General features: G+C 39.7%; 1 protein-coding gene across 10 annotated transcripts in view; it reads right to left on the reverse strand.

Annotated features, from left to right (window-relative positions):
- The window catches only part of ABCB4 (ATP binding cassette subfamily B member 4), an 88,835-nt gene that overhangs the window by 5,948 nt on the left and 58,057 nt on the right, over positions 1 to 24,830 (reverse strand). For 8 of the 10 annotated variants that reach the window (XM_023544455.2, XM_003407167.3, XM_064289941.1 and 5 more), the window contains 9 exons: positions 23,396 to 23,500; positions 21,190 to 21,267; positions 19,450 to 19,533; positions 17,662 to 17,865; positions 13,474 to 13,574; positions 11,737 to 11,877; positions 9,002 to 9,158; positions 7,671 to 7,868; positions 5,963 to 6,169 (listed from right to left, as the gene is read on the reverse strand). In XM_023544455.2, coding sequence (XP_023400223.2) covers positions 5,963 to 6,169; positions 7,671 to 7,868; positions 9,002 to 9,158; positions 11,737 to 11,877; positions 13,474 to 13,574; positions 17,662 to 17,865; positions 19,450 to 19,533; positions 21,190 to 21,267; positions 23,396 to 23,500 — 1,275 coding nt within the window. Of the gene's footprint in view, positions 1 to 5,962; positions 6,170 to 6,375; positions 6,568 to 7,670; positions 7,869 to 9,001; positions 9,159 to 11,736; positions 11,878 to 13,473; positions 13,575 to 17,661; positions 17,866 to 19,449; positions 19,534 to 21,189; positions 21,268 to 23,395; positions 23,501 to 24,830 lie in introns of those variants that run through there. The other 2 variants (XR_010322674.1, XM_023544458.2) reach the window with 2 other exon arrangements.

Below are 24,830 nucleotides of genomic sequence, written 5' to 3' on the forward strand. Positions count from 1 at the left end.
TGCTGGCATAACTGGATATCCATTTGCAAAAAAATGAAACAGGACCCATACCTCACATCAAGCACAAAAACTAACTCCAAGTGGATCAAAGACCTAAACATAAAGACTAAAACGATAAAGATCATGGAACAAAAAATAGGGACAAGCTTAGGAGCCCTAATACAAGGCATAAACAGAATACAAAACATTACCAAAAATGACAAAGCGAAACCAGATAACTGGGAGCTCCTAAAAATCAAACACCTATGTTCATCTAAAGACTTCACCAAAAGAGTAAAAAGACCACCTACAGACTGGGAAAGAATTTTCAGCTATGACACCTCCGACCAGCGCCTGATCTCTAAAATCTATGATTCTGTCAAAACTCAACCACAAAAAGACAAACAACCCAATCAAGAAGTGGGCAAAGGATATGAACACGCACTTCACTAAAGAAGATATTCAGGCAGCTAACAGATACATGAGAAAATGCTCTCGATCATTAGCCATTAGAGAAATGCAAATTAAAACTACGATGAGATTCCATCTCACTCCAACAAGGCTGGCATTAATCCAAAAAACACAAAATAATAAATGTCGGAGAGGCTGCGGAGAGATTGGAACTCTTATACACTGCTGGTGGGAATGTAAAATGGTACAACCACTTTGGAAATCTATCTGGCATTATCTTAAACAGTTAGAAATAGAACTACCATACAACCCAGAAATCCCACTCCTCGGAATATACCCTAGAGAAATAAGAGCCTTCACACAAACAGATATATGCACACCCATGTTTATTGCAGGTCTGTTTACAATAGCAAAAAGCTGGAAGCAACCAAGGTGTCCATCAATGGATGAATGGTTAAATAAATTGTGGTATATTCACACGATAGGATACTACGCATCGATAAGGAACAGTGAGGAATCTGTGAAACATTTCATAACATGGAGGAACCTGGAAGGCATTATGCTGAGCGAAATTAGTCAGAGGCAAAAGGACAAATATTGTATAAGACCACTATTATAAGATCTTGAGAAATAGTATAAACTGAGAAGAACACATACTTTTGTGGTTATGGGGGGGGAGGTAGGGAGGGTGGGAGAGGGTTTTTTTTACTGATTAATTAGTAGATAAGAACTGCTTTAGGTGAAGGGAAGGACAATACTCAATACATGGAAGGTCAGCTCAACTGGACTGGACTGGACCAAAAGCAAAGAAGTTTCCGGGATAAAATGAATGCTTCAAAGGTCAGCAGAGCAAGGGCGGGGGTTTGGGGACTATGGCTTAAGGGGACTTCTAAGTCAATTGGCAAAATAATTCTATTATGAAAACATTCTGCATCCCACTTTGAAATGTGGCATCTGGGGTCTTAAATGCTATCAAGTGGCCATCTAAGAGGCATCAATTGGTCTCAACCCACCTGGATCAAAGGAGAATGAAGAACACCAAGGTCACACGATAACTAAGAGCCCCAGAGACAGAAATGGCCACATGAACTAGAGACTTACATCATCCTGAGACCAGAAGAACTGGATGGTGCCTGGCTACAACCGATGACTGCCCTGGCAGGGAGCACAACAGAGAACGCCTGAGGGAGCAGGAGATCAGTGGGATGCAGACCCCAGATTCTCACAAAAAGACCATACTTAATGGTCTGACTGAGACTAGAGGAATCCCGGCGGTCATGGTCCCCAAACCTTCTGTTGGCCCAGGCCAGGAACCATTCCCGAAGACAACTCAGCAGACACGAAAGGGACTGGACAGTGGGTAGGAGAGAAATGCTGATGAAGAGTGAGCTAATGATATCAGGTGGACATTTGAGACTGTGTTGGCATCTCCTGTCTGGAGGGGGGATGGGAGGATAGAGAGAGTTGGAAGCTGGCAAAATTGTCACGAAAGGAGAGACTGGAAGGGCTGACTCATTAGGGGGAGAGCAAGTGGGAGAACAGAGTAAGGTGTATATAAACTTATATGTGACAGTCTGACTTGATTTGTAAACGTTCACTTTAAGCTCAATAAAAGTTAATAAAAAAAAAGAAAGATGTCACTTCTAATTCATTTGGTACACACTTGACCTTATATTGAGTGATATATATATATATAAACCCTGGTGGCACAGTGGTTAAAGCACTTCACTGCTAACTAAAAGGTCGATGGTTCAAAACCACTAGCAGCTCTGTGGGAGAAAGATGTGGCGGTCTGCTTCTATAAGGATTAAACCAAACCAAACCTGTTGCCAACGAGTCAATCTGACTCATAGTGACCCTAAAGGACAGAGTAGAACTGCCCCATATGGTTCCCAAGGAGCAGGTGGTGGATTAGAACTGCCAACCTCTTAGTTAGCAGCCTGAGCCCTTAACCACTGCACCACCAGGTCTCTGTAAGGATTATAGCCTTGGAAATCCTATGGGGAGTTCGACTGTGTCGTATAGGGTTGCTATAAGTCAGAATTGACTCGATGGCAGTGGGTTTGGTTTTTTGGTTTAGCAGTGAGAAACTAAATGCCTTCAGGAACCAAGCAGGTGAAAGACATGTGAATGGGCTAGGTATAAGGTAACAAGGAATCCTGGAGCTCTTAGAAACTGAAGAGTACTATATTTATTGTTCAAAAGAATAAAATTAAACATTAAAAGAAAAAATCCAACCTCATACAAAAATTAAAATTGATCATAGACTTGCATATAAAACATAAAACCATACAGCTTTTAGAAAAAAAAAAATGAGGAAAATTTCAGGAGCTAGGGCTAGGCAAAGAGTTCTTATAATTGACACCAGAAACATGATCTAGAAAAGGAAAAATTGGTAAATTGAAATTCACCAAAATTAAAAAATGTTTGCTCTACAAAAGACCCCGTTAAGAGTATTAAAAGACAAACCACAAATTGGGAGAAAATGTTTGCGAACCACATATCTGACTAAACACTAGTATCTAGAATGTAAAAGAAGTCTCAAAACTCAACAGTTAAAAAAACCTAACAACTCAATTAGAAAACAGGCAAAAGACATGAAGAGACACATCGCCAAAGACGATATACAGATGGCAAATAAGTACATGAAAAGATGTTCAACATCATTGATGTTAGAGAAATGTAGATTAAATCCACCACTGATCAGAATGGCCAAAATAAATTGTGACAACAGCAAATGCTAGCAAAGATTCAGGGAAACTGCATCACTCATACATTGCTGGTTGCTGTTGTTGTTAGGTGCTGCCATCCAGTCAGTTCCGACTCCAGTCAGTTCTGTACAAAACAAAACACTGCCCGGTCCTGCCTGGTCCTGCACCATCCTCAGCCCATTGTTGCAGCCACTGTGTCAATTCATCTCGTTGAGAGCTTCTTCTTTTTTGCTGACCCTCCACTTTACCAAGTAAGATGTCCTTCTCCAGGGACTGGTCTCTCCTGATAATATATCCAAAGTCCAAAAAAAAAAACCTGGCGGATCTGAACTGCTGACCTCTTCATTAGGAGCACTTAACCACTACGCAACCAGGGTTTCCAATATTCGATATCCAAAGTACGTGAGATGAAATCTCGCCATCCTCGCTTCCAAGGAGCACGGTGGCTGTATTTCTTCCAAGACAGGCTTGTTCATTCTTCTGGCAGTCCATGGTATATTCAACATTCATTACCAACACCAAAATTCAAAGGCTTCAATTATTCTTTGGTCTTCCTTATTCACTGTCCAGCTTTCACATACATATTAGCAACTGAAAATAACATGGCTCAGGTCAGGTCTACCTTAGTTCTCAAAGTGATATCTTTACTTTTCAACACTTTAAAGAGGTCTTTGCAGCAAATTTTCCCAATGCAATTCGTTGTTTGATTTCTTGACTGCTGCTTCAATGGGCATTGATTATGGATAAAAGTAAAATGAAATCCTTGACAACTTCAATCTTTTCTCCATTTATCATGATGCTGCTTATCAGTCCAGTTGTGAGGATTTTTGTTTTATGTTGAGGTATAATCCATACTGAAGGTGTAGTCTTTGATCTTCATCAGTAAGTGCTTCAAGCCCTCTTTGCTTTCAGCAAGCAAGGTTGTGTCATCTGTGTACGGAAAGTTGTTAATGAGTCTTCCTCCAATTCTGATGCAACATTCTTCATATAGTCCAGCTTCTCGAATTATTCACTCAGCATACAGACTGAATAGGTATAGTGAAAAGATACAACCTCGTGCACACCTTTCTTGACTTTAAACCACACAGTATCCCCTTATCCTGTTTGAACGACTGCCTCATGGTCTATGTACAGGCTTTGCATGAGCACCATTAAGTGGTCTGGAATTCCCATTCTTCGCAATATTATCCATAAGTCACCATGATCCACACAGTCAAATGCCTTTGCATAATCAATAAAGCATAGTTAAACATCTTTCTGGTATTATCTGCTTTCAGCAAAGATTCATCTGACATCAACAATGATATCCCTTGTTCCCACATCCTCTTCTGAATCTGGCTTGGATTTCTGGCAGTTCCCTGTTGATGCACTGCTGCAACTGCTTTTGAATTATATTTGGCAAATTTTACTTGTGTGTGATATCAATGATAATGTTCGATAATTTCTGCGTTCTGTTGGATCACCCTTCTTTGGAATGGGCGCAAATATGGATCTCTTCCAATCAGTTGGCCAGGTAGCTATCTTCCGAATTTCTTGGCATAGATAAGTGAGCACTTCCAGCATTGCATCTGTTTGTTGAAACATCTCAGTTGGTATTCTGTTGATTCCTGGAGCCTTGTTTTTTCTCCAATGCCTTCAGTGCAGTTTGGACCTCTGCCTTCAATACCATCGGTTCTTGATCATATGCTATCTCCTGAAAAGGTTGAATGTTGACCAATTCTTTTTCAAAAAGATCATTGCTGGTAGGAATGTAAAATGGTATGGCCACTCTGGAAAACAGTTTGGCAGTTTCTTATAAAACTAAACATGCAATTACCATACAGCTAAGCAATTGCATTCGCAGAGAAATAAAAACTTAGGTTCACGGATTGTTTGAACAAACACTGTACATGAATATTTACAGCACCTTTATTTGTATTAGCCCAATACTGGAAACAACCCAGATATCCTTCGACAGGTAAATGGTTAAACTGTGTACATCCATACCATGGAACACTACTCAGCAATAAAAAGGAATGAACAATACACACATGCAAACATCTTGAATGAATCTCCAGGGAGTTATGTTCAGTGAAAAAAGTCAATTCCTAAAGGTTGCTTACTGGTTGATTACATTTATATAATATTCTTAAACTGTAAAACTGTAGAAATGGAGAACAGATTAGTGGTTGCCAGGCGTTGGTGGGGAGATATAGCAGGTGAGGAGGAATAAGCCCAATAGGGAGGTGGGTGTGGCCATAACAGGGCAACAGGAAAGATTCTTTTAGTGATGGAAGCGTCCTGTATTTATTGTGGTGGTGGATACATGAATCTATACATACAGTAAAATCGTATAGAACTAAATACACACAAAACTACAAGTAAAATCGGGGAAATCTGAATAAGATCAGTGGATTGTATCCATGCCAATATCCTAGTTGTGATATTGTACTATAGTTTTGCAAGATGCTATCATTTAAGGACACTGGGTAAAGGACACATGAGATCTCTCTATTATTCCTTATAACAATCTACAATTATCTCAAAAAAAGTAATTAAAAAAAAAGTACTACAGGGCTAAACGAAATGTGACTGCAGGATGAACGCAGCCCCAATCAACCAGTTGTAACCTAAGATATGGTGCTTTGAACATATACCACCTTATTTGCTTCTCACGGCATTCATATGAGGTAGGCACGATAAATAATATTGCCATTTACTAATAAGAAAACTTCGTATCATGAAGTTAAGTGTCTTGTCTACTTACAAGTATTATGACTTTGGACAAGACACTTAACTTCATGATACCAAGTTTTCTTATTGGCAGTTGGGAATATTAGCTGATTCTGATTTTTAGCCTAAGAAGTTATCAGTTAACTTACATGAGGTAACATCTCGATGAAAGGGTGTATGTTGGCTGCTATGGCTGCACTCACAATTTCATCTTGTGATACAACCCGGCTATTGTCTCCGTAGGCAATATTCTCAGCAATGCTACAGTCAAACAGTATGGGCTCCTGGGACACAATTCCAAGTTGAGCTCTGAGCCACTGGACATTGAGTTTCTTTGCTTCTTGACCATCTAGGAGCTGCAAATTAAAATCCGCAAACTATAAGAACAGTTTGAAAAGAAAAAAAGAAAACACTAAATGATAAGTTAGATTAACCATCTAGAGTGCCTTTGCATGTGAACAGCAGTTTCGAAATACCAAGCCTCAGAGCCTCCAAGCAATTACACTGTTGAAGGTCTGCATGGCCAACAAGATGATTTTGATGGTGATTAGGCCATCCCTACCTTGATCTAAATTGCAAAATGGCAGTATTTGTTCCAGTAAATTTGGCGCTGACTTTCTATATTCCTCTCTTTGTCCTTATTTTCCCTCCACCAGGCATCTGTGCCATCCTCTGCCTTTAAGAAGTCTGTTATCAAGATGTTTCACTCAGATCTGCTGTCCCCTGGATGACCTTATCCTCTCCTCAAGCACATCTGAAAAAAAGCTGATTAGAAGCATGGCCCCCAAGTTTTGAAAGTTGGTTGACTCCTGTCCTCTTTACCATGAGAACTGCCAGCCTTAAACTTTTCCCTAGTTTTCTTTTCTGAAAGACAAGAGTTCAATAGAAAGTAAACAAGTTCAAAGGGTAATGCCCTAGGGGGAGAATTCTACTGTTGGTAGTTTTGTTTGTTTGCTACAAGCAGGAGGCATGGTGCTTCTAGAGGAGCCTTGTGATGTGGTGACTAAGAATATAGCTTCCTTCAAGGTAAGAAAGGCCACAAGTGAAGGAATAGACACAAAGAGTCCAACTGGTCTTATCTCTCTTGATAAAGATAAAATTCCTACCACAGCATTAGCACAACATACCTACAGGGTACTGTTGAGCTGGTTTGCCTGTATATGTATATGTATCTGTAGAGTAATTGTAATAATGGAAGCATGATTTTCTGGAAAGAAACAACTAAACAAGGTTTAATACTTTGGTGACTGTTTAAATGGGGTGAGCTCCTAGGGCTAGGCCTAGGTCAGTGGGTGCCATGCCAACGTAATGGGAGATGCAGGTAGTATCAGCAAAAGCCAGGTCTTCACTCATGGAGGAGAGCCAGGAACTAGATACCAGAAAATCAATGATGAGACCCAAATATGAAAGGGCTAGAGGTTGAGGAACAAAGTCAAAGTTAACGAGCCCAGAGTTGAGGGTTAGAGAGAAAAGACAAAGCCAAAGGGGACAGGGAGGGAATAAGCAGGCACCAGTGTAGGTGTCCTGGGAGTCTACTGTGAATTCTAACAAGAATTTGTGGCTTACCTTTATAAGCTAGTAAACAAGTATTCACTTAAGAGTGTCAGGCTGATTAAAAAGATCCATGGCAGGGTACAAGTCAACTTTATAACCTGTCTTTCCTGAGCTATACTAAATTCCAGATATTCTTCTCTATTGACCCCACGTATTTGTCTGGCTATTGGTACTAGTTTGGAGTTTACAGAATGTAGTCATTGTATCAAATAGGATTATAGGTTTTCCTTGTGCCAGGTTTTTCTGTTACAGTAATATTGTAAAACATGACCTTAAGTCAGGCTACTAAGAAAGTCTGCTCACCACTGTTCCAGCTATGGGATCGTAGAACCGCTCAAGGAGCTGGACCACTGTGCTCTTGCCACAGCCACTGCTGCCTACCAGAGCCAGCGTTTGGCCCTTCTTCACCTCGAGGCTCAGCTTCTGGAGCACTGGAACATTTGGCCGGGTGGGGTAGTTGAACACGATGTCATTCAGTGTCACATTTCCTTCAAACTTATCCTTTAAAAATTTTTAAATGTTGCTATTACAATTGGTCTGATATTATTAGAATAAGAAGTATCGTTTCAAAGAAATTTTACCAAAGACTGTAGAAGAGAAACATAAAATTCATATACCTTATATACCCCATGAGTCAGAATCGACTCGACAGCACTGGGTTTGGTTTTGGTTTTGGTATATGCCCCATATACCAGTTAATATTAACAGCACTTGTTATTGTATAAAATGAAGATGGGAGACAGAGTATACATGTTAAATCAGATTTAAAAAGTTGTGTTACAGAGAATTGTTATTGAAACTCAATTTCTGATTTCATTTGAGACAAACATTTAGCTTTTCCAATTAGTGATTCTGAGGCTGGAGCCAAGCCAGTGGCCAAAGGCCAGTAAAAAGCTTGGAAATTGAGCAGCAGTTTCACCTTCAGTCTCAATATATAGCCCTTGTTTCAAGTCCTGGCAGCCTCTTTATCTCGCTCACTAGGCACAGGAATTTTCTCAGGACATGAAATACCTTGTTAAGTCCTGGAAAGACTGTGTAAGCCCCAATCTCTTCACTGAAGCTATTTCCCCTACATTAAAATAAGCAGTAGCTTGTGTCATGCAAAGAACACTCAGATCCCAGTGTGAGTTCACTTTGTAGATAGTATAGGATTATTACTCTCGTGAATAAAGAGGCCTTCTTAGCGATTATAACTCAACCATTATAAAATGTGATAGCTAAACCCAAATCGCTAATTGCTTTTTCATGACAGAATTACATGTATATATCTTCATGTAGAAATGACTGGTAATTTTCATGGAAATTTATTCAGCTCTAGTACATCTGGATTTACTTTTTTTTTTTAACTTTTGATGTGCTTAATTTCAGAATCCTTGAAACTGCCTGTGAAATTATCAGGTATAAAGATTTTGCTCAATTCAGACATTTACTAAATGCTTGGTATATGCAAAGTACTATGCTAGCTGTGGAAGATCACAAATTAACAGGAAAAGTGGCCAAATATTACCCATATAAGTATCACAAATATGTGATTGTAATCACCACAAACTTATTCTTTAGCTACAACTTTGCAGACAGCAAACCCTTGGGAAAAAAAATAATTAGGCACTCATCAGGCACAGCAGGGAACTCACAGGCCTTAGCCCCTCCTCACTGTAGCTGTCAATCAAAGGTTGTCTTTCAAACAGCATAAATAAGTGGGCTGCAGACAACTTGGCTTTGGCATAGTCTGGAGCAAATGAACTAGCATGTCCTAGAGCCACTGCACCAAACACAATTGCTGAAAACACCCTAAACAGAAGTAGAGAAATTAAAAATTAACTTATATAATTAGCTCCACGATGTTTGAAAGCCCAGTTTTTCTCCTTACCCATATTTATCTTTTCACTCCTTTAAATTTTCTACATTTTATTATGTCCTTGATCACAAACCCTCCGTCTGTTCACCCTCCCCCCACCCCCAACTTCTAAGAAAGTCTAGTAACAAAAGAAATAGGAGAGACAAGATTCACTCCCTCCCTGAGAGTTTGCTTTCTCTTTGTTTACCTGCTTTTTCTCTATTTACCTCCTGGTTTTCTTTTGGTGTCTCTTATTTCCTAGAGTTAATGTAACTTCCCAAAGTTCTTCACTTTCAGGGAGTAGTTTATAGCTGAATCTGATTTATAATCTCAACTAATTTTAGTAGTACACCCTTCTAGAACTGGTGTACCTGGAAACTGAAGCACAGAGTGTTTAAGTGGCTTGATCAGCACCAGACAAGGAGTCTACAGACTTCTAGTTTGTGGTTTCTTCAGCACTACCTCACAAACGATAATAATTATCACTATAAAGAGTTCTTTATTAGGGAAAATAAGCCTTAGCTAGAAATAGCTTTTCTTTTACAATTAAAATAACTATTGACACTACTCTGAAACATAGTTTTCCAAAGCTAAAAGTCTGGTTTCTAATTGTAGCTATTTAAAGAATGAATTATAAGAGCTTTTATAAAGGGCTAATGATCCTGAGATTGATATCTTCACAAAACCATTTACTTCTGACACCAGAGCTACTCCTGGGAAAGGGGAAAAAACTCTGCTACCTAAAAATAATGAAAACCATTCTCGTGGAGTCAATTCTGACTCACAGCAACCCTACAGGACAGAGTAGAACTGCCCCATAAGGTTTCCAAGGAGTGGCTGGTGGATTTGAACTGCAGACCTTTTGGTTAACAACCAAGCTCTTAACCACTGTACCACCAGAGCTCCGATAATAATAAAGAACTTAAAAACAAAACCCATCTTCTCAAGCTTCTAAATCTAAGATATTAGAATGTATTTTTTTTTTTTTTTTTTGTACATGGAGGAGGGTATATAGTTAAGGCTCTCTGTAAGTACTTGACAATAAGGTTTGTTACCAAAAAATAAATTTTAAAATAGTGAACAACCCATGTGTGGCTGCCTAGCTTCCCTGTTCAGTCTGTAACCTAGTTTTAGTGTGAAAGATTAAAAATCTGTCTTCTGTTACCCAGAATTCACCATTTTAATGGTTTTAAAAAAAAAAAAAAAGGGGCCAATTTTCTCAATATTTTTCTAGATAATAAAGTTGTACTCTAATTTATAATTTCCAGTTGGATACTTCCATTTGCCCCTTCAAAACCACTTTCTACTCTCAATCCATCTCTACCTTGTACCATCCTGCTCCGCCCTTGGAAGCTGAACTTCATGAATTGCATCAAAAAGTTTCCTTGTTTTCTGCCTTCTGATGGGATTTGGCCAATGGAAGGCACTGGCAGGGAATTGAAGAGCTGGAGGAGGGTGAGGCCAGGTTATGTGTTTCTTTGGCCTCTTTCTTCCTGGATTGCCATGGCAATATTGATATCCCTCCACCAAAGACCAGAGAAGGCCCTTACGCCAGATTTTGAAAATACTTCCCTCCTCTTGTCCTTTAGGCTTAGCGTGGTAGCAGTTCTAGGTAGGTATTGCTTGGGCAATAACAGTTCCCCCAGGTACTGCTCCATCCCTTGTCTTGTCAGTTTACCTGTAACACTTGCCACACCTTTGTAAGTAGACCCTTTAGCAAACTCCCCTCAATCACCCCATTTGCAGTACCATTTGTGTCCTGCTGGGATCATGACTGGGTATCAATATAGCTATTTTAGTTTTGGATGAAAACAAAAAGACAGCTCCTAAACATTTTCACTTTTCTTGTCTTGACCTGACTAAAAAAACGTCCTTCACCACTGCTTTAAAATCCTCCCATCAGAGGATCCTTAAAAGAGTGGCTTCCCTCTTGCAACACTAGACTGCAACCTGATTGAATGTCTTTAGCATATTTTAGAAAGAAGAATGCATTAATCAGAAAGACCATGGGTCAGCCTTGGAAACCAAGACAAAAAAAGAGGTTAAGAGGCAAATGTTGACAGGGCCATCCTAGCCCTGCTTAGGCAAGAGAGACAGATTTACCAGACTTCAGTCAAGCACTCCTATCTGGTTGCCAAGGCCAACTTTTGGTTGCAGATAAATAACAAACTATTTAACTCTTTGTTATGAGTTCATGGTCACCAATAAACTTGTAATTATGATTTACTTTTGTTTATATTCTACAATGATGAAACTTGTGGGCCTCCTAACTGTAGTTATATGTATAACTAAAGTTCTGACATATGATAATTTTCATGAGTTTGTCTAATTTTAGTCCACTCTGATGATTAAACTGCACTTGGAATGTTGACAAGATTAGATTTCTGTGCTGCCAGGTTAAGGATCATGGTAAATTCAACTCCCTGACCTCACCTTAGGACAAATGAATCTTCTTTTTTCTACTCCAAACTTTTGCATAAACCCATTGAAACCCTGTTACAGAATAATCTTAATATTTTTAACGTTACTTACAGAATAACATCTCTGAAACGCATATGTCCATTCACAATGAGATAGGCGCCAAATCGAAAACAGCCAGCATAGGAAAAATACATAAATGCTTGTGAAATACTAAAAGTAATGCCATAGATGTGTGCTTTCCGCACAGAATTCCTGAAAAACAAACAAGTGTATTCATAACCATCTTTTTATCCTCTGTTGGCACTGTGTAGTGGAAAGAGCCTGGCTTCTAAGTCTGGGAAACCTGGGTTTGAATTCTGCCTCCAGATATATTAGTTTGGGTAAGTGACTTCACACCTCTAAGTATCAGTTTCCTGCTTTGTACAATGTGGATAATTAGTATAATGCAGAATTGTCTTGAGAACTAAAGAAAACAATATAAAAATAAATGTCTAGCACAGTGCCTAGCTCGTGGAAGTTGTTCAAGTTATAGTTGCTATTATTATTACATATTAATATCTGAGGACTCAGATACTCAACTTCTGCGCTGTGAACATACTTGCTGTGTGAAAAATATTTCTGATATCAAAGTTAAAACTAAAGTTGCAACTGTCTGATACATAATTGCATTAATGCTGAGTCTCCTATAACTAGTTATCTTGTCTTATATCAAAATTCATGTTTCCGATTCACAAAAAATAGGTTACTGAGGTTTAATATAGGCACATATCAGAAGTTTTTCCACAAGCTAGATCCCACCACCCCCTTAAATTTGTTTTGTTTATTGCACCATTTCTAATTAACCTCATGCTACACTTCATTAGACCTCTACATCCTCCTACAGAATCATAATCTATTTACTCTAAGATTAGACAGAAGGCATTTGGTAAGAGGGAAGATGCGAAGTATTACTGATTTGTTTGGTTTAACTTATGTGCTGTGAGCATGGTGTTATAATACTTAATATTAATGAACAATTTATAATGTTATTTAATCTTTAAATTATAACCTAGTTAATAATTCACCTCAGCTTTCCATTCTTTAAGTTCAAAATAAACCATAACATCATAGATTACTGTCATATATACTTACACGTTAAACATCAAATGGACAGAATAAATGCAGCTGCATTCACTTCAGTATCCTAGGAATTATACATAACTGAAGAGATGGAATAAATTGAGAATTTTAAGAATCCCTGTCTAAATTTGCATGTTCAAAACTGTTCCAGTCTACGAAGTTGTAATCTAAGTTGTGTTCAATTTCGTTAGTGTTACAATATATTTATTTACAAAATCAGGCCACTGTGGAAACAAGTTTCTTGAATTGAGAGACCAGTGAGATAGCCTATGAGCCTTGGTACTCAGAGTGGGTAGATCTGGTCCTTATCCAGAGAACAAATGAAATACCCCAAATTATTTAACCAAATAGCATGTTTCATCTTTGGTTCAGTCCACAGAGTTCAAAATAAAAAATGGTTAGAATAATTCTCTTAAAGAATATTTATCCGACATCACCCAGATGGGTCATTTATGTTGCTTGCACTGATGGCCAATCCTTGTGTAGTCCCCTGTACCTTTTAGTTCTTGGAGACCCAATCTTGCTGTCTTTACAAGAGATGTAAAAATCCAATCCTGTGGCCCACTTGCATTAAAAAGCCACTTATATATAGTGACCGGATTGTTGGAAAAATGTCAACTTAATAGTTGTATCATTATTTGGAGCACCAGAAATTTTATTATCATTTGGGGACAATAATTTAACCTTACGAAAGCATTAGGTTCTTATTAATAGTCATATGTTAATTACCTGTAAGGTCCATACAGCTTTTCAACATACATTGATTCAAATTTTCTTTCCTGGGTCAAGGACACAACTGTCCTAATATTTTCTATTGCCTCTGTTGCAATCTGTAACACAGAACAGACCTTCATTAGAAGTGAGGATTTTACTTCTAAAAAAAAAATGAAAGATATAAGATTTAGGATGGTGTCAAAGGAAGCCTAAAGGTAATATTGATGGGTTTAAATTCATTCAATTTGGAAAGTAAAGACATAATGTGTTCTTCAAGATCAGTTCCAGAATAAAACCGGTAATCTTGAAAGCTCCTCTGGGTGTGCTAAGTATGGTGGGCAAGTCTTTATATGCCTATATAAAGGAGGCTGGCCAGCTTAGGGCAAGAACAGGAGCCTGGTTCTATTCCCAGCCCTGCCACCAGACAGTTACATGACTAGCCAAAGTCACCATCTTTTGGGGGCTTTGCTTTCTTCATATGGTTAGTGTAGGGCCCCCAGAAGAGAGAATTAGACTAAGTGATGTCTAAGGACCTATTGGGAGTCCCTGGGTGGTACAAATTGTTAAGCACCTGACTACTAGCCAAAAGTTTGATGGTTTGAATCTACCCAGAGCTGTCTCAGAAGACAGGCCTGGTAATCTGCTTCTGAAATGTCACAGCCTTGAAAACCCTATGGAGTAGTTCTTGTCTGTACAGATAGTCAGAATCGACTCCATGGCGACTAACAAAAACAACAAGGGCCTACTGAAGATGCCAGTCATTTCCTTCCCAACCATACCCTTCTTAGAGAAACTATCCACCTACAACTGGGAAAGAGATTCTAAGAACAACCTGACCCTACCCATCTGGCCATAACTGATTAAACCAGGGATGGCACCTGACTGAAGCTGAGCCAACCAGAGTTGCCTTTCTGGACATGAAGTAGCTGCTTCAACTGAGAGGTCCTATGGATTCAGAACCTAAAATCACCGCTTGAGAAGCCATGATGGGTATGTGTAGGAAGCTGGTCTGAACATACAGCAGTTGAGGAACATGTTGAATAGACATGTAGAAAGTCTCAGAGGCATTAGAGCTGTGGCCCTGAGAAAGGAGCTGCCAGCTAACTTTCCAGTTAACACAAACCTGGCTGTATTTCCTGTATTTCCACGTGTTTTTATATCAAATCCCCTTTACTCAAAACAGCCAGACCAGCTTTCTGATTCTTATAACCACACCTCTTTGACTGATGGTAATAGTCTGTGATTTAGCTATTTAGCCTAAATCAGACCACTGCAATGGAATTAACTCAACCTTTAGAACAGGGAGCATAAAATTTTAATTTTAGGTTTTTGTTTTATCAGCTTTGAGATGAAACTTTTCCTCAGTTCTCACGCTTCTATAACCAGGTGAAAGCCAGTATTTGATACTTTAGGCTGAATAACTTTAAAGTTTTATTATAAATGAAAATCTAATCAGTGGCAATAATAGCCAGAGTAAGAATACTTATTGAGCTTTACTATGTGCCGGGTATTATCTTGTTAATGACATGTTTTCATTTAGCCTCTCAACAACCCTGTGAGAAAACTGTATTATTCCCATTTTTACAGATGCAGGAACTGAGGCAGAGAGGCTAAATAACTTGCCTAAAGTGCTAGAGTTGGTAAGTAGGAGAGGAAGGTTTTGAAACTATTTGTTAATAACTTTACAGACTACTGATTTTTCTGGTCATAGGTTAACTGTTTTGTGGGTTAACAGGGGTTAACCCGGGTACAGAAGGCTCCTAATCTCAGTAATTAAAAGCAGGGCCTGTGTCAAGATGGAGCCCTGGTGGTACTGTGGTTAAAAACTTGGCTGCTAACCAAAAGGTTGGCAGTTCAAACCCATGAGCCACTCCTTGGAAACCCTATGGGACAGTTATACTCTGTCTTACAAGGTCTCTATAAGACAGCCTGGAGCAGTTAGGGTTAGGGTTAGGGTCACTGTGAGTCAGAATCGACTCAACGGCAATGGGTTTTGGGTTAGTTTTTGTGTCAAGATGGTTAATATGCAGCCTTCCTCACCCCCTTCACTGCCCAGCAATCAACACCTTCGTTACCAAGCCCCTTTGAGAAAATAGGAATGGGTATATATCCCAGAACCCTGGTTCATTTTAACCAGGGGCAGAGGACCCAATAAGCAAGGTAAGCACTGGCTTACTTGCGTTTACTTACTAATCTGTAGGGACAATTTCACATGAGTTTCACCACAGATGTGGTTGTACATAACCAAAAAAACCCATTGCTGCTGAGTAGATTCTGGCCACAGTGACCCTAAAGGACAGAGTAGAACTGCCCCATAGGGTTTCCAAGGAGCTCCTGGAAGATTCGAACTGCCGACCTTTTGGTTAGCAGCCGTAGCTCTTAACCTCTATGTCACCAGGGTTTCCATAGTGTATATACACATATACATACACATACACGCATCTATATATCCCTATTAGATTAGAGTTAATTACTAAAAATAATTCCAAACCAGTCAAACTGAGTTACTCATTCTCCGATCTCCTAAAATAACAAGAGTTTTAGCTAGAAGGAACTTGGGACATTATCTAGTACAATTTCTCGTTTCACAGAAGTAGAAAATGAGGAGCAGAGGTTGGGGGTCTCCAGTACCACACATTGTGAGTAGCAAGTCCGAGGCTAACAATCCATGGTTTTGCTTATCATATTGCCCAGTTCTAACTGCTTTACTTCTGCTAAAATTCTGACAATTTTCAGTGTTAATAATCATTTTTAAGAGTTAAGATTCCATTATCTTACCTATAGGTGATGTTTCTTTCATGTAACTAGTCTAAGAAAGATCTATTCTTATCCTAATTGACACTTTTCCCTTCTGAAATGTGGGAATAAATGAAAGACAAGTTAATGATGTCCTAAGTTATCTACAGCAAGCAGCCAAGAGGATCTTTAAGAACTTTGGATACTCAGGGGTGCTTATGTCCAGGAACCAGGCACTGTCCTGGGGAGCTCTGATTCAGGAGAGAAAGCTGGGTAAAAATGAGAAGGACACATTCTAAACAAAACCTGGGCATTATCTTAGCACTGCATTGAGTGGCAACCCATGGTAGTCAAGAGAGAAGGGGAAAGGATTTCACCAGATATAGCTGATTTAGTAGAAACACACCCAGACAAGTCACTCAACCTCAGCTGCTTTCTTCCCTGTGGGTGGAGATACGTCTGCCCCACCTTCACATAGCTATTGTGAAGGTCAGTTGCAGTAATGTTGTGAAATAGTGGTATAAAAACTATATCACGTGTAAATAAAATGGTCACACATAGATTTAGACACATTTAAGGAGATCATATAGTATAGTTCTTAATCTGTTGCCCTCAAGTCGATTCTGACTCATAGCAACCCTCTAGGACAAAGTAGAACTGCCCAGGATTTCTGAGACTGTAAATCATTATGGAAGCAGACTGCCACATCTGTCTCCTGTGTGGCGGCTGGTGGGTTCAAACCGCTAACTTTTAGGTTAGAGGCTGAGCTTTCAAATTAGGCGCACCTGGACTTGAATCCCAATCCAACTTTAACTTCTGTTTGAGTCTCAGGTTCCTCACTTGTAAAATTGGGGTAATATTAGTACCTGCCTCATAGGATTATTGTGTGGATTTAATGAGCTGGTGCATATAAACATTTAGCATGATAATTGGTGCATAGCAAGGCTCAAGTAAATGTTAACTCATTTGCCATTATAGGAAGAACGACAACAACAACAAAAAATCTTGAGGCATTACTGTCAACTGGTGCTACAAATCTTAATTATAGAAATCACAGCCAAGAAGAAAAAAACTCTTAAGTACTGACAAACGTCCTATCCTGAACTATTCACTTATATTCTCTGCCTTAAGGTCTCTTTATCTGTAAAATAGGGGCAGTATTGTCCTACAAAGGCACAGGAATATGAAGTAAAAGAAGAAATGTACTTTAAAAAAATCAGAATTTTTTTACAATTACCACATATTAAGTGCCTTTTTGAGGCCAAAAAAAAAAAGCCTTATATTAATTATCTCATTTTCAAATTCTAGGCATTATTAATACACAAAAATATTTCATGCACAGTACTGACAATTATTAGTTGTAGTGAGCACATTTAATTACGAAAACATGCATGTCATGATAAATATTTCAAATAAAAATATGACCAAAAACAATTCTTATTCTAAATGAAGTCTTATTAGACCCACCTTGCCAGCAGTTTCCAGTTCTTTTTTATCTCTTTTGGCATTTCCAGCCAACATTTTCATTTCAACAATTCCTGATAGGGCAATAATTGGAACAACTGATAACAGCAAAAGAGTTAATTGCCAACCATAAATAAATGATATGATAATACCAGTTCCAAGGTTAGCTGTATTCTGTGCAATTAAAGCCAGCCTGGTTCCTGTGGCCTGGAAAAGAAGGATAGAGCAGCTGTACTTTAAGTTCCAAATCCATGAGCTCCAGCTTTAGGCTTCTTGGTCAGAATTAAAGTTTTGTGCCTGCTCTGGCCTTTGCCCACTTTTATTACAATAAACCCACAATAAGCCTTTATCCTTAGTGTGCTTAACTCATGAGATGCTCTAGTAGACTTTTCTTTGTTCTGCCTTTAAACTCTCATTCCTCTCCTATCCAAATAATCAATTATGCAACCAAATGATCGATTTTCTGCTTTGTGGATAGGCTGTGGGACATACTTTTTCATGAAGGCAACACTTAAAGAGGAAACGAACCCCACAGTACCCTGGTAATTTTAAATACCTTTTGCTTCAAAGGCATAAGAGGGAAGTTTACACACTCCAAGAGACCATAACATGTACATATCCTAAGAGACCGTCCGCCATAAAGCATATATAGACCAAAAATCAAACCCCTTGCCATCGAGTTGATTCTGACTCATAGTGACCCTATAGGACAGAGTAGAACAGCCCCATAGGGTTTCCAAGGAATGCCTGGTGGATCTGAATTGCTGACCTTTTGGTTAGCAGCCATAGCATTTAACCACTATGCCATCAGGGTTCCAAAACATATATAGATATGAATTACTATTTATACCACTAAGAAAACCAGAGCTATTATAGTGGGCATTGCCCTTAACTCTCCTCCATTGTGGGGAAGCAGCAAGCTTCAGAAAACTGACCTCAGTGCCAGTCAGAGCATGGCACTCTCCTGTAGAGTTGCTGGTTCCAAGTTGGGCATGTGACCCAAATGAGCCCAAATCAGATTTATGGGAAGGGTTTTGGTTTGGTGGTTATGGTACAGGTGTACACTCTCTCTCACAGGATGGGAAACAAGGAAGCTGGTAGCTAGCTCTGATTGCTACTGGTACCCATCCTATGACCGTGAGAGGAACCAGCCTTAGGATGAAGGCAATGCTGAGGAAGGAAAGCCACTAAGAGCCACACAGACAAAAGGAATCTGGGTCCTTGATGACATTTTTGAGCCAGTGAATCTATCAACCCTGAAGTCTAAATTTCCTCTTACTGTTAGGTCAGTTTGGTTTTCTGTTATTTCCAGCTGAAAGCATCCTGATACAGCTATGCCATATGTTTATGCAAAACCATGTCAAATAAAAATACTAGTAGATGGGACCAGAAGGACCCCGGTGGTCATGGCCCCCAGACCTTGTTGGCCCAGGACAGGAACCATTCCAGAAGCCAACTTGTCAGACATGGATTGGATTGGACAATGGGTAGGAGAGGGATGCTGGTGAGGTGTGAGCTACTTGGATCAGATGGACACTTGAGACTATGTTGGCACCTCCTGCCTGGAGGGGATATGGGAGGGTAGAGGGGCTTAGAAGCTGCCAAAATGGACATGAAAAGAAAGAGTGGAAGGAGGGAGTGGGCTATATCATTGGAGGGAGAGTAATCGGGAGTATGTAGCAAGGTGTATATAAGTTTTTATGTGAGAGACTGACTGGATTTGTAAACTTCCACTTAAAGCACAATAAAAATTGTTAAAAAAAAAATACTAGTAGAGTAGAGTGTACATACTCCTTGGACTTGGGAGGCATCCGTTGCAAGTCTTGTAGAAAGTGCACCAGTACTGTTTTTATGGTCATCAAACCAACTGATGTCCTAAGGCACAAAATACACCTTTAAATTAGTTCAAAATTAAAACAAGCAATGAAAAGCTAAGAAACCTCCCACAGCTTCAATGCTAAGGAAATACCCACACTTAACCTGTAGTGTTTTGAAGTTTAAGGGCAACATCACATGCAGTGTAGAGCCCTGGTTCCTGCCCTGAGAACATACCCTCAGAGACCACCAGGACCCATGATGCCAAGATGCTCTGTTGTGATAGGAAGAGAGCATCACTGACTTAGGACAGAGTAGAATGGCCCCCTACAGTTTCTACGAGCACCTGGTGGATCTGAATTGCTGGCCTTTTGGTTAGCAGCCATAGCACTTAACCACTACGCCATCAGGGTTTCCAAAGCATATATAGATATGAATTACTATTTATACCACCCAGAACACCAGAGCTATCATAGTGGACATTGCCCTTAACTCTCCTCCATTGTGGGGAAGCTCAGCCAGACTGCAGTTTGGCTTCCTGCCAGCTTCACCTGATGCTATGGGACATGCCATCCACCCATGCATCACAATTTGTACTATGGACACTTCTCCCTTTATGGTGTTCTCTCTCATAAAGGAAGAAACCCAGAGGGCAGGGCGCTTGCTTGTACACATTCTTTCTTGTAAACTCTGAACAGGGGAAAAGAAGCCTTGGTTTCTATGTATTTTTTAAAAAACACAGATCAAAAGACTGTGTCTTAGAAACAATTTGAATTTTAAATTACTCATTTACAGCATCTTTTTTTCATACAAAACAATTTTCTCTACATAGCAATAGTTTAAAAAAAGTTTGGAAACTCAGATTTGCTCAAAATATAACACTTGCCATGTGCTCTTTTGGGAACAGGATTGTAATCAATCCCTGTGGATTGGATAGATTATATTCTGGCTTTCTTTTAGGCCCTCTCTATAAAAATAGAGAACACATGTCTGCACATTTTCCCAGACATCCTGCACTAGACTGTGAACCTCCCAAAAGGGCAGAGAGTGCATTATAGGCCCAGCTACCAGCACACTGTATGATACATAGTAGGTAATGGTTAAATGAATTAATGTAAAGACAGAGCTCAAACAAGACAGAAACAAAACTCAATTATCAACATCTGGAAAAACCTACAACTCTTAGGTCAGTTGTGGTACTTAAATGTTACCAACCATCTTGGAGTCTCAATAGAATCACCAGGGTCTGTGTAGGATTCAGGGAAGGGATATAGGTCCTGAAGTTCTAGTGTCCACATGGACAGAGATAGTTGCAGAATAAGCCAAAAGAAAAACCAAAACCAAACCAAACCGATTGCCATCAAGTCGATCTCAACTCACAATCAGGTCCTACAGGACAGAGTAGATCTGCCCTGTAGGGTTTCCAAGGAGCACCTGGTGGATTCAAACTGCCGACCTTTTGGTTAGCAGCAGGAGCACTTAACCATTACACCACCAGGCTTTCTAAGCCAAAAGAAGCTACCTAAATTAAGCCTACTGCCATGAGAACCCTGAGTGGTCTTCAGACACTGAAAGACTAGGACAATTTGCAAGACCCTGATCAGTCTTTGCACGGGGGGAGAAAACGTGAACCGTAGCACATCAATAAAAACTGGAAGAGGCTTAAGGTGAAAGAAATCTGAAAAACAGAAGGCATTCTCCAGTGCACACACCCACCTGTCTTAGCATTGCTTTAAAAGCCATCAGCCGAAGTCTTGTGGTGAGGATCTCTCCAGCTTTCCCAAACGTGAAACCCTGGTTGAGAAAAAAGATTATCGTCCCTTTTGGTCATCACTAGTGTTCTGACATGAGTGTGTATGTTCACACTGGTTTTATATTAATTATATATCAGACAATCAAGTATTCAATAACAAAAGTTTGGGACCAAATGCTAATCCAAAGTCCCAACTGAAAATTCATTTACGGCTAAAACCATTAGTAGTTATTGTTGTCGTGTGTCAGAGTCAATTCCAACTCATAGTGACCCCATAGGACAGATTAGAAATGCTCATAGGGTTTCCTAGACTAATCTTTACATGAGCAGATTGGCAGGTCTTTTCTCCTGTGGAGCCACTGGTGGGTTTGAATCGCTGACCTTTCAATCAGCAACCAGGGACTTAATCACTGTGCCACCAGGGCTCTGTAAACCATTAGTATGTAATAGACTCATAAAATCAAATGGAACTTTGAAAGGGTCTAGTTCTGGCTTCTAAACCGGGGTGGATTAACCAGTAAGCACAGTATGCACCTGCTAACAGTAAGCAAAGTATGCACAGACTTGTGCTCACTTACTAATCTGTAGTGCACAATTTCACCACTGTGGTGCACACTTTGCTCATTGGATAATCCATCCCTGCTTCTCAGTCATTCAAAATAGGGTTATTTTTCAAAACTTTCAAGGACAAGACTTCAATGAGGAAGATACTGTATCCAATTAGAACTGTCAGTGTGTTCCTAATACTTGAAGTAAATGAGTTGAAAACAGACATAACAAAATTCTACCCAGGAATACATTTTGGCTCATGCAGTGTAGAGGGAAGGAGGATGTTGGCTAGTATCAGGCTTCAAATGAGCTTGCTGGTTCCTGCTGTCAGTTGGCAGAACAATGAGGCTCCTCTTCCCTCTAAGCCTCTTTGCTAGACAATTTCCTTCCTTCTAATTATGCCATGAAAACCCTGGTGGTGTAGTGGTTAAGTGCTACAGCTGTTAACCAAAAGGTCAGCAGTTCGTAATCCACCAGGCGCTCCTTGGAAGCTCTATGGGGGCAATTCTACTCTGTCCTATAGGGTCGCTATGAGTTGCAATCAATGGGTTTTGAGTTTTAATAATGCTATGTCCAAACTGGAAAGTAGCCCAGATGTCCACAGTTGGGCTTGCTTCTGCCCCTCCTCTCCCTGCCCCAGGATGGGTGGGGGCCTCCAACCCACTGTGAGTGCTGCTGTAGACTTGTGTAGTACACACTATGTGGAGTACACATCAGAACGCTTTACTAAGCCAGCAGAATTGGTGATCGGTGCTCTGGGTGTCTTTGTCCCAGGTGTTCCTTGTCAAGGACTATATTGCTCTCATCTCCTCCTTCCTTTCCCAGCAGATGGCTCTAGGCTAATACGGGCACCACAGTTCTATGCAACAGCCCACTGTTATGCAGCCCTGGAAACATATTATATAACTAGCTTCACTCCCTAACACACTAGGGGCTGGGGGCTGGATTCAATCATTCAGTTGCTACTACAGCAAGGCAGTGGTTTCTACAGAAAAAGCTTGGCTTACTTTTACCATTGGTTTAGCAATGCTGAGAGAGAAGCATGCTGGGCATGATGAAGAAACATTATTTTGCTGACTCAATGGAATGTATTTGAAAGGCCTGTGTGGTGCCTACTGAGCTGGAGACAAAAGAAATTTGGTAAAAGTTTAACTAGTTAGAAAAGTATTATTTAAAGTAAGTTTCACTCGTTCATCTTGGCTAGCTCTATAATATCTGAAGGCAAAATCTATGTTCTTTCAAATAGTTGGTCAATTATGTAGGAAAAAAAAATCAGAGAGATTACTTGATATTGTGTAAACAGTAACAACAAAAATGAGAACCCCATTGTATGGAATTTTTCCAGTTTGCAACTAGTCGAGTTTAATTGGTTCTTATATTCTCCACTGAACCCAAGTCTCTATTTCCCTGGTAATGAGTGTTTGCCGAGGGTGAACTTGTAACATAATATAAGGAGGGAAGTCACAGTTTCTGCTGCTCAGGAGCCATCCTCTGCAAGAGCCTGTGTGCCAAGTGCACTTGCAATTCGTTTCAGTCTCAGGGTTTGGAAGCTCCGCTAGGTTTTAATTAAGTTCTCTAATTGAATATAGACTGACAAGAAGGACACATAAGGGTACTTACCTGGAGGAAGAAAGTAAAAAAAGAAATAATCCCCAGACTTAAAAAAAGCAAGGAGAACATGTTGCACTTCTGCTGCTTCACTTCGTCGTCCCCTGGTCCAAAGATCTACAAAAGAACATTTAAAATACCCAATTGGATTGATTATACGATCCTTGTTTGTTACTCCAACAAATAATGGCTCGAGCATCACATTTTGAAAACCAGGCTATGAAAATGAGGTTTTTATCTTTCTTTTTTTAAATTGTGGTAAATATATATTTAACAAACCATTTGCCATTTCAACATTCTTCACATGTACAATTCCATGACATTCTATGTGGTTTTTAACATGGGTTGGAACCTGCATGTTTCACAGTGTGGAAGGTAGTTGCACATTTTAGAGCTAGTTGCTCTTCCTCTGCCCTTGCCTGAATTCCTCCCTGCTGCTGCCCAGCCTTCTACCCTTCACTCCATCAGGCCTCTGTCCAGAGAGGCCTCCCCTGACCGTTCTCCTTGAAACAGTAACCTCATCTTCAACTCCTTTATAACTCTACCCTCCTTTAGAACACTGGTTATTCCTTGACACATTATATACTTCCTTTTTGTTTGTGTGTTGTGCCTGTCCAGGTAGAAAGCACACTGAGTGTAAGACTTGGTTTATTTTGTTTACCGTTGTTTGTCCAGTACCTGGAGCAGTGCTTGGAACATAGAAGATGCCCCAAAATAAAAATATAGTCCACATAGCTCTTGAAAAACAGAGGAGCTGGGGATTGCTTTATTTTGTAATTAAAAAATATTTGGAGGGTCCTTTCTTTTTTTTTGCTTTCTATTTTTTGGCTTGTAGTTTTAATTGTAGGCCAATGTTCAATGCCACAAGAATAACAAACTCATAATATGGTGGAGGATAATCCAGCTTTAACAAAAAATTCTCTCTGATAATGTTAGAGGTTGACTAAGGTGGTAATACAATATAAATTGGGTTTTATGGAGCCTAAGATTTTCTGATAACTTCCTATAAATATTCCCCAATGAATTTATTAACTGGATAACAAGAATTTGCTTTCTTAATCTCAGGCTCCCCAGGCCTTGGAAAGGTTGTTAAAATAGTGATGTAGCAGCTATCACTTTTTGAATACTTATTACAAGGCTTACCACAATGCTAATTACAGAGCTAACCTAAATAATCCCCCACTCATCTATCAGTTTGTCATACGGTAGGGGCTTGTGTGTGGTTGTGATGCTGGAAGCTATGCCGCCGGTACTCAAATACCAGCAGAGTCATCCATGGTGAACAGGTTTCAGCTGAGCTTCCAAACTAAGACAAACTAGGAGGAAAGACCTGGCTACTTCTGAAAAGAATTCCACTATTGCCGTCGAGTTGATTTCCAATTCATAGAGACCCTACAGGACAGAGCAGAGCTGCCCCATAGAGTTTCTGGTGGATTCGAACTGCCAG

The sequence above is a fragment of the Loxodonta africana genome, chromosome 8 (genome assembly GCF_030014295.1).
Source record: "Loxodonta africana isolate mLoxAfr1 chromosome 8, mLoxAfr1.hap2, whole genome shotgun sequence".
Classification (NCBI taxonomy): Eukaryota; Metazoa; Chordata; class Mammalia; order Proboscidea; family Elephantidae; genus Loxodonta; species Loxodonta africana.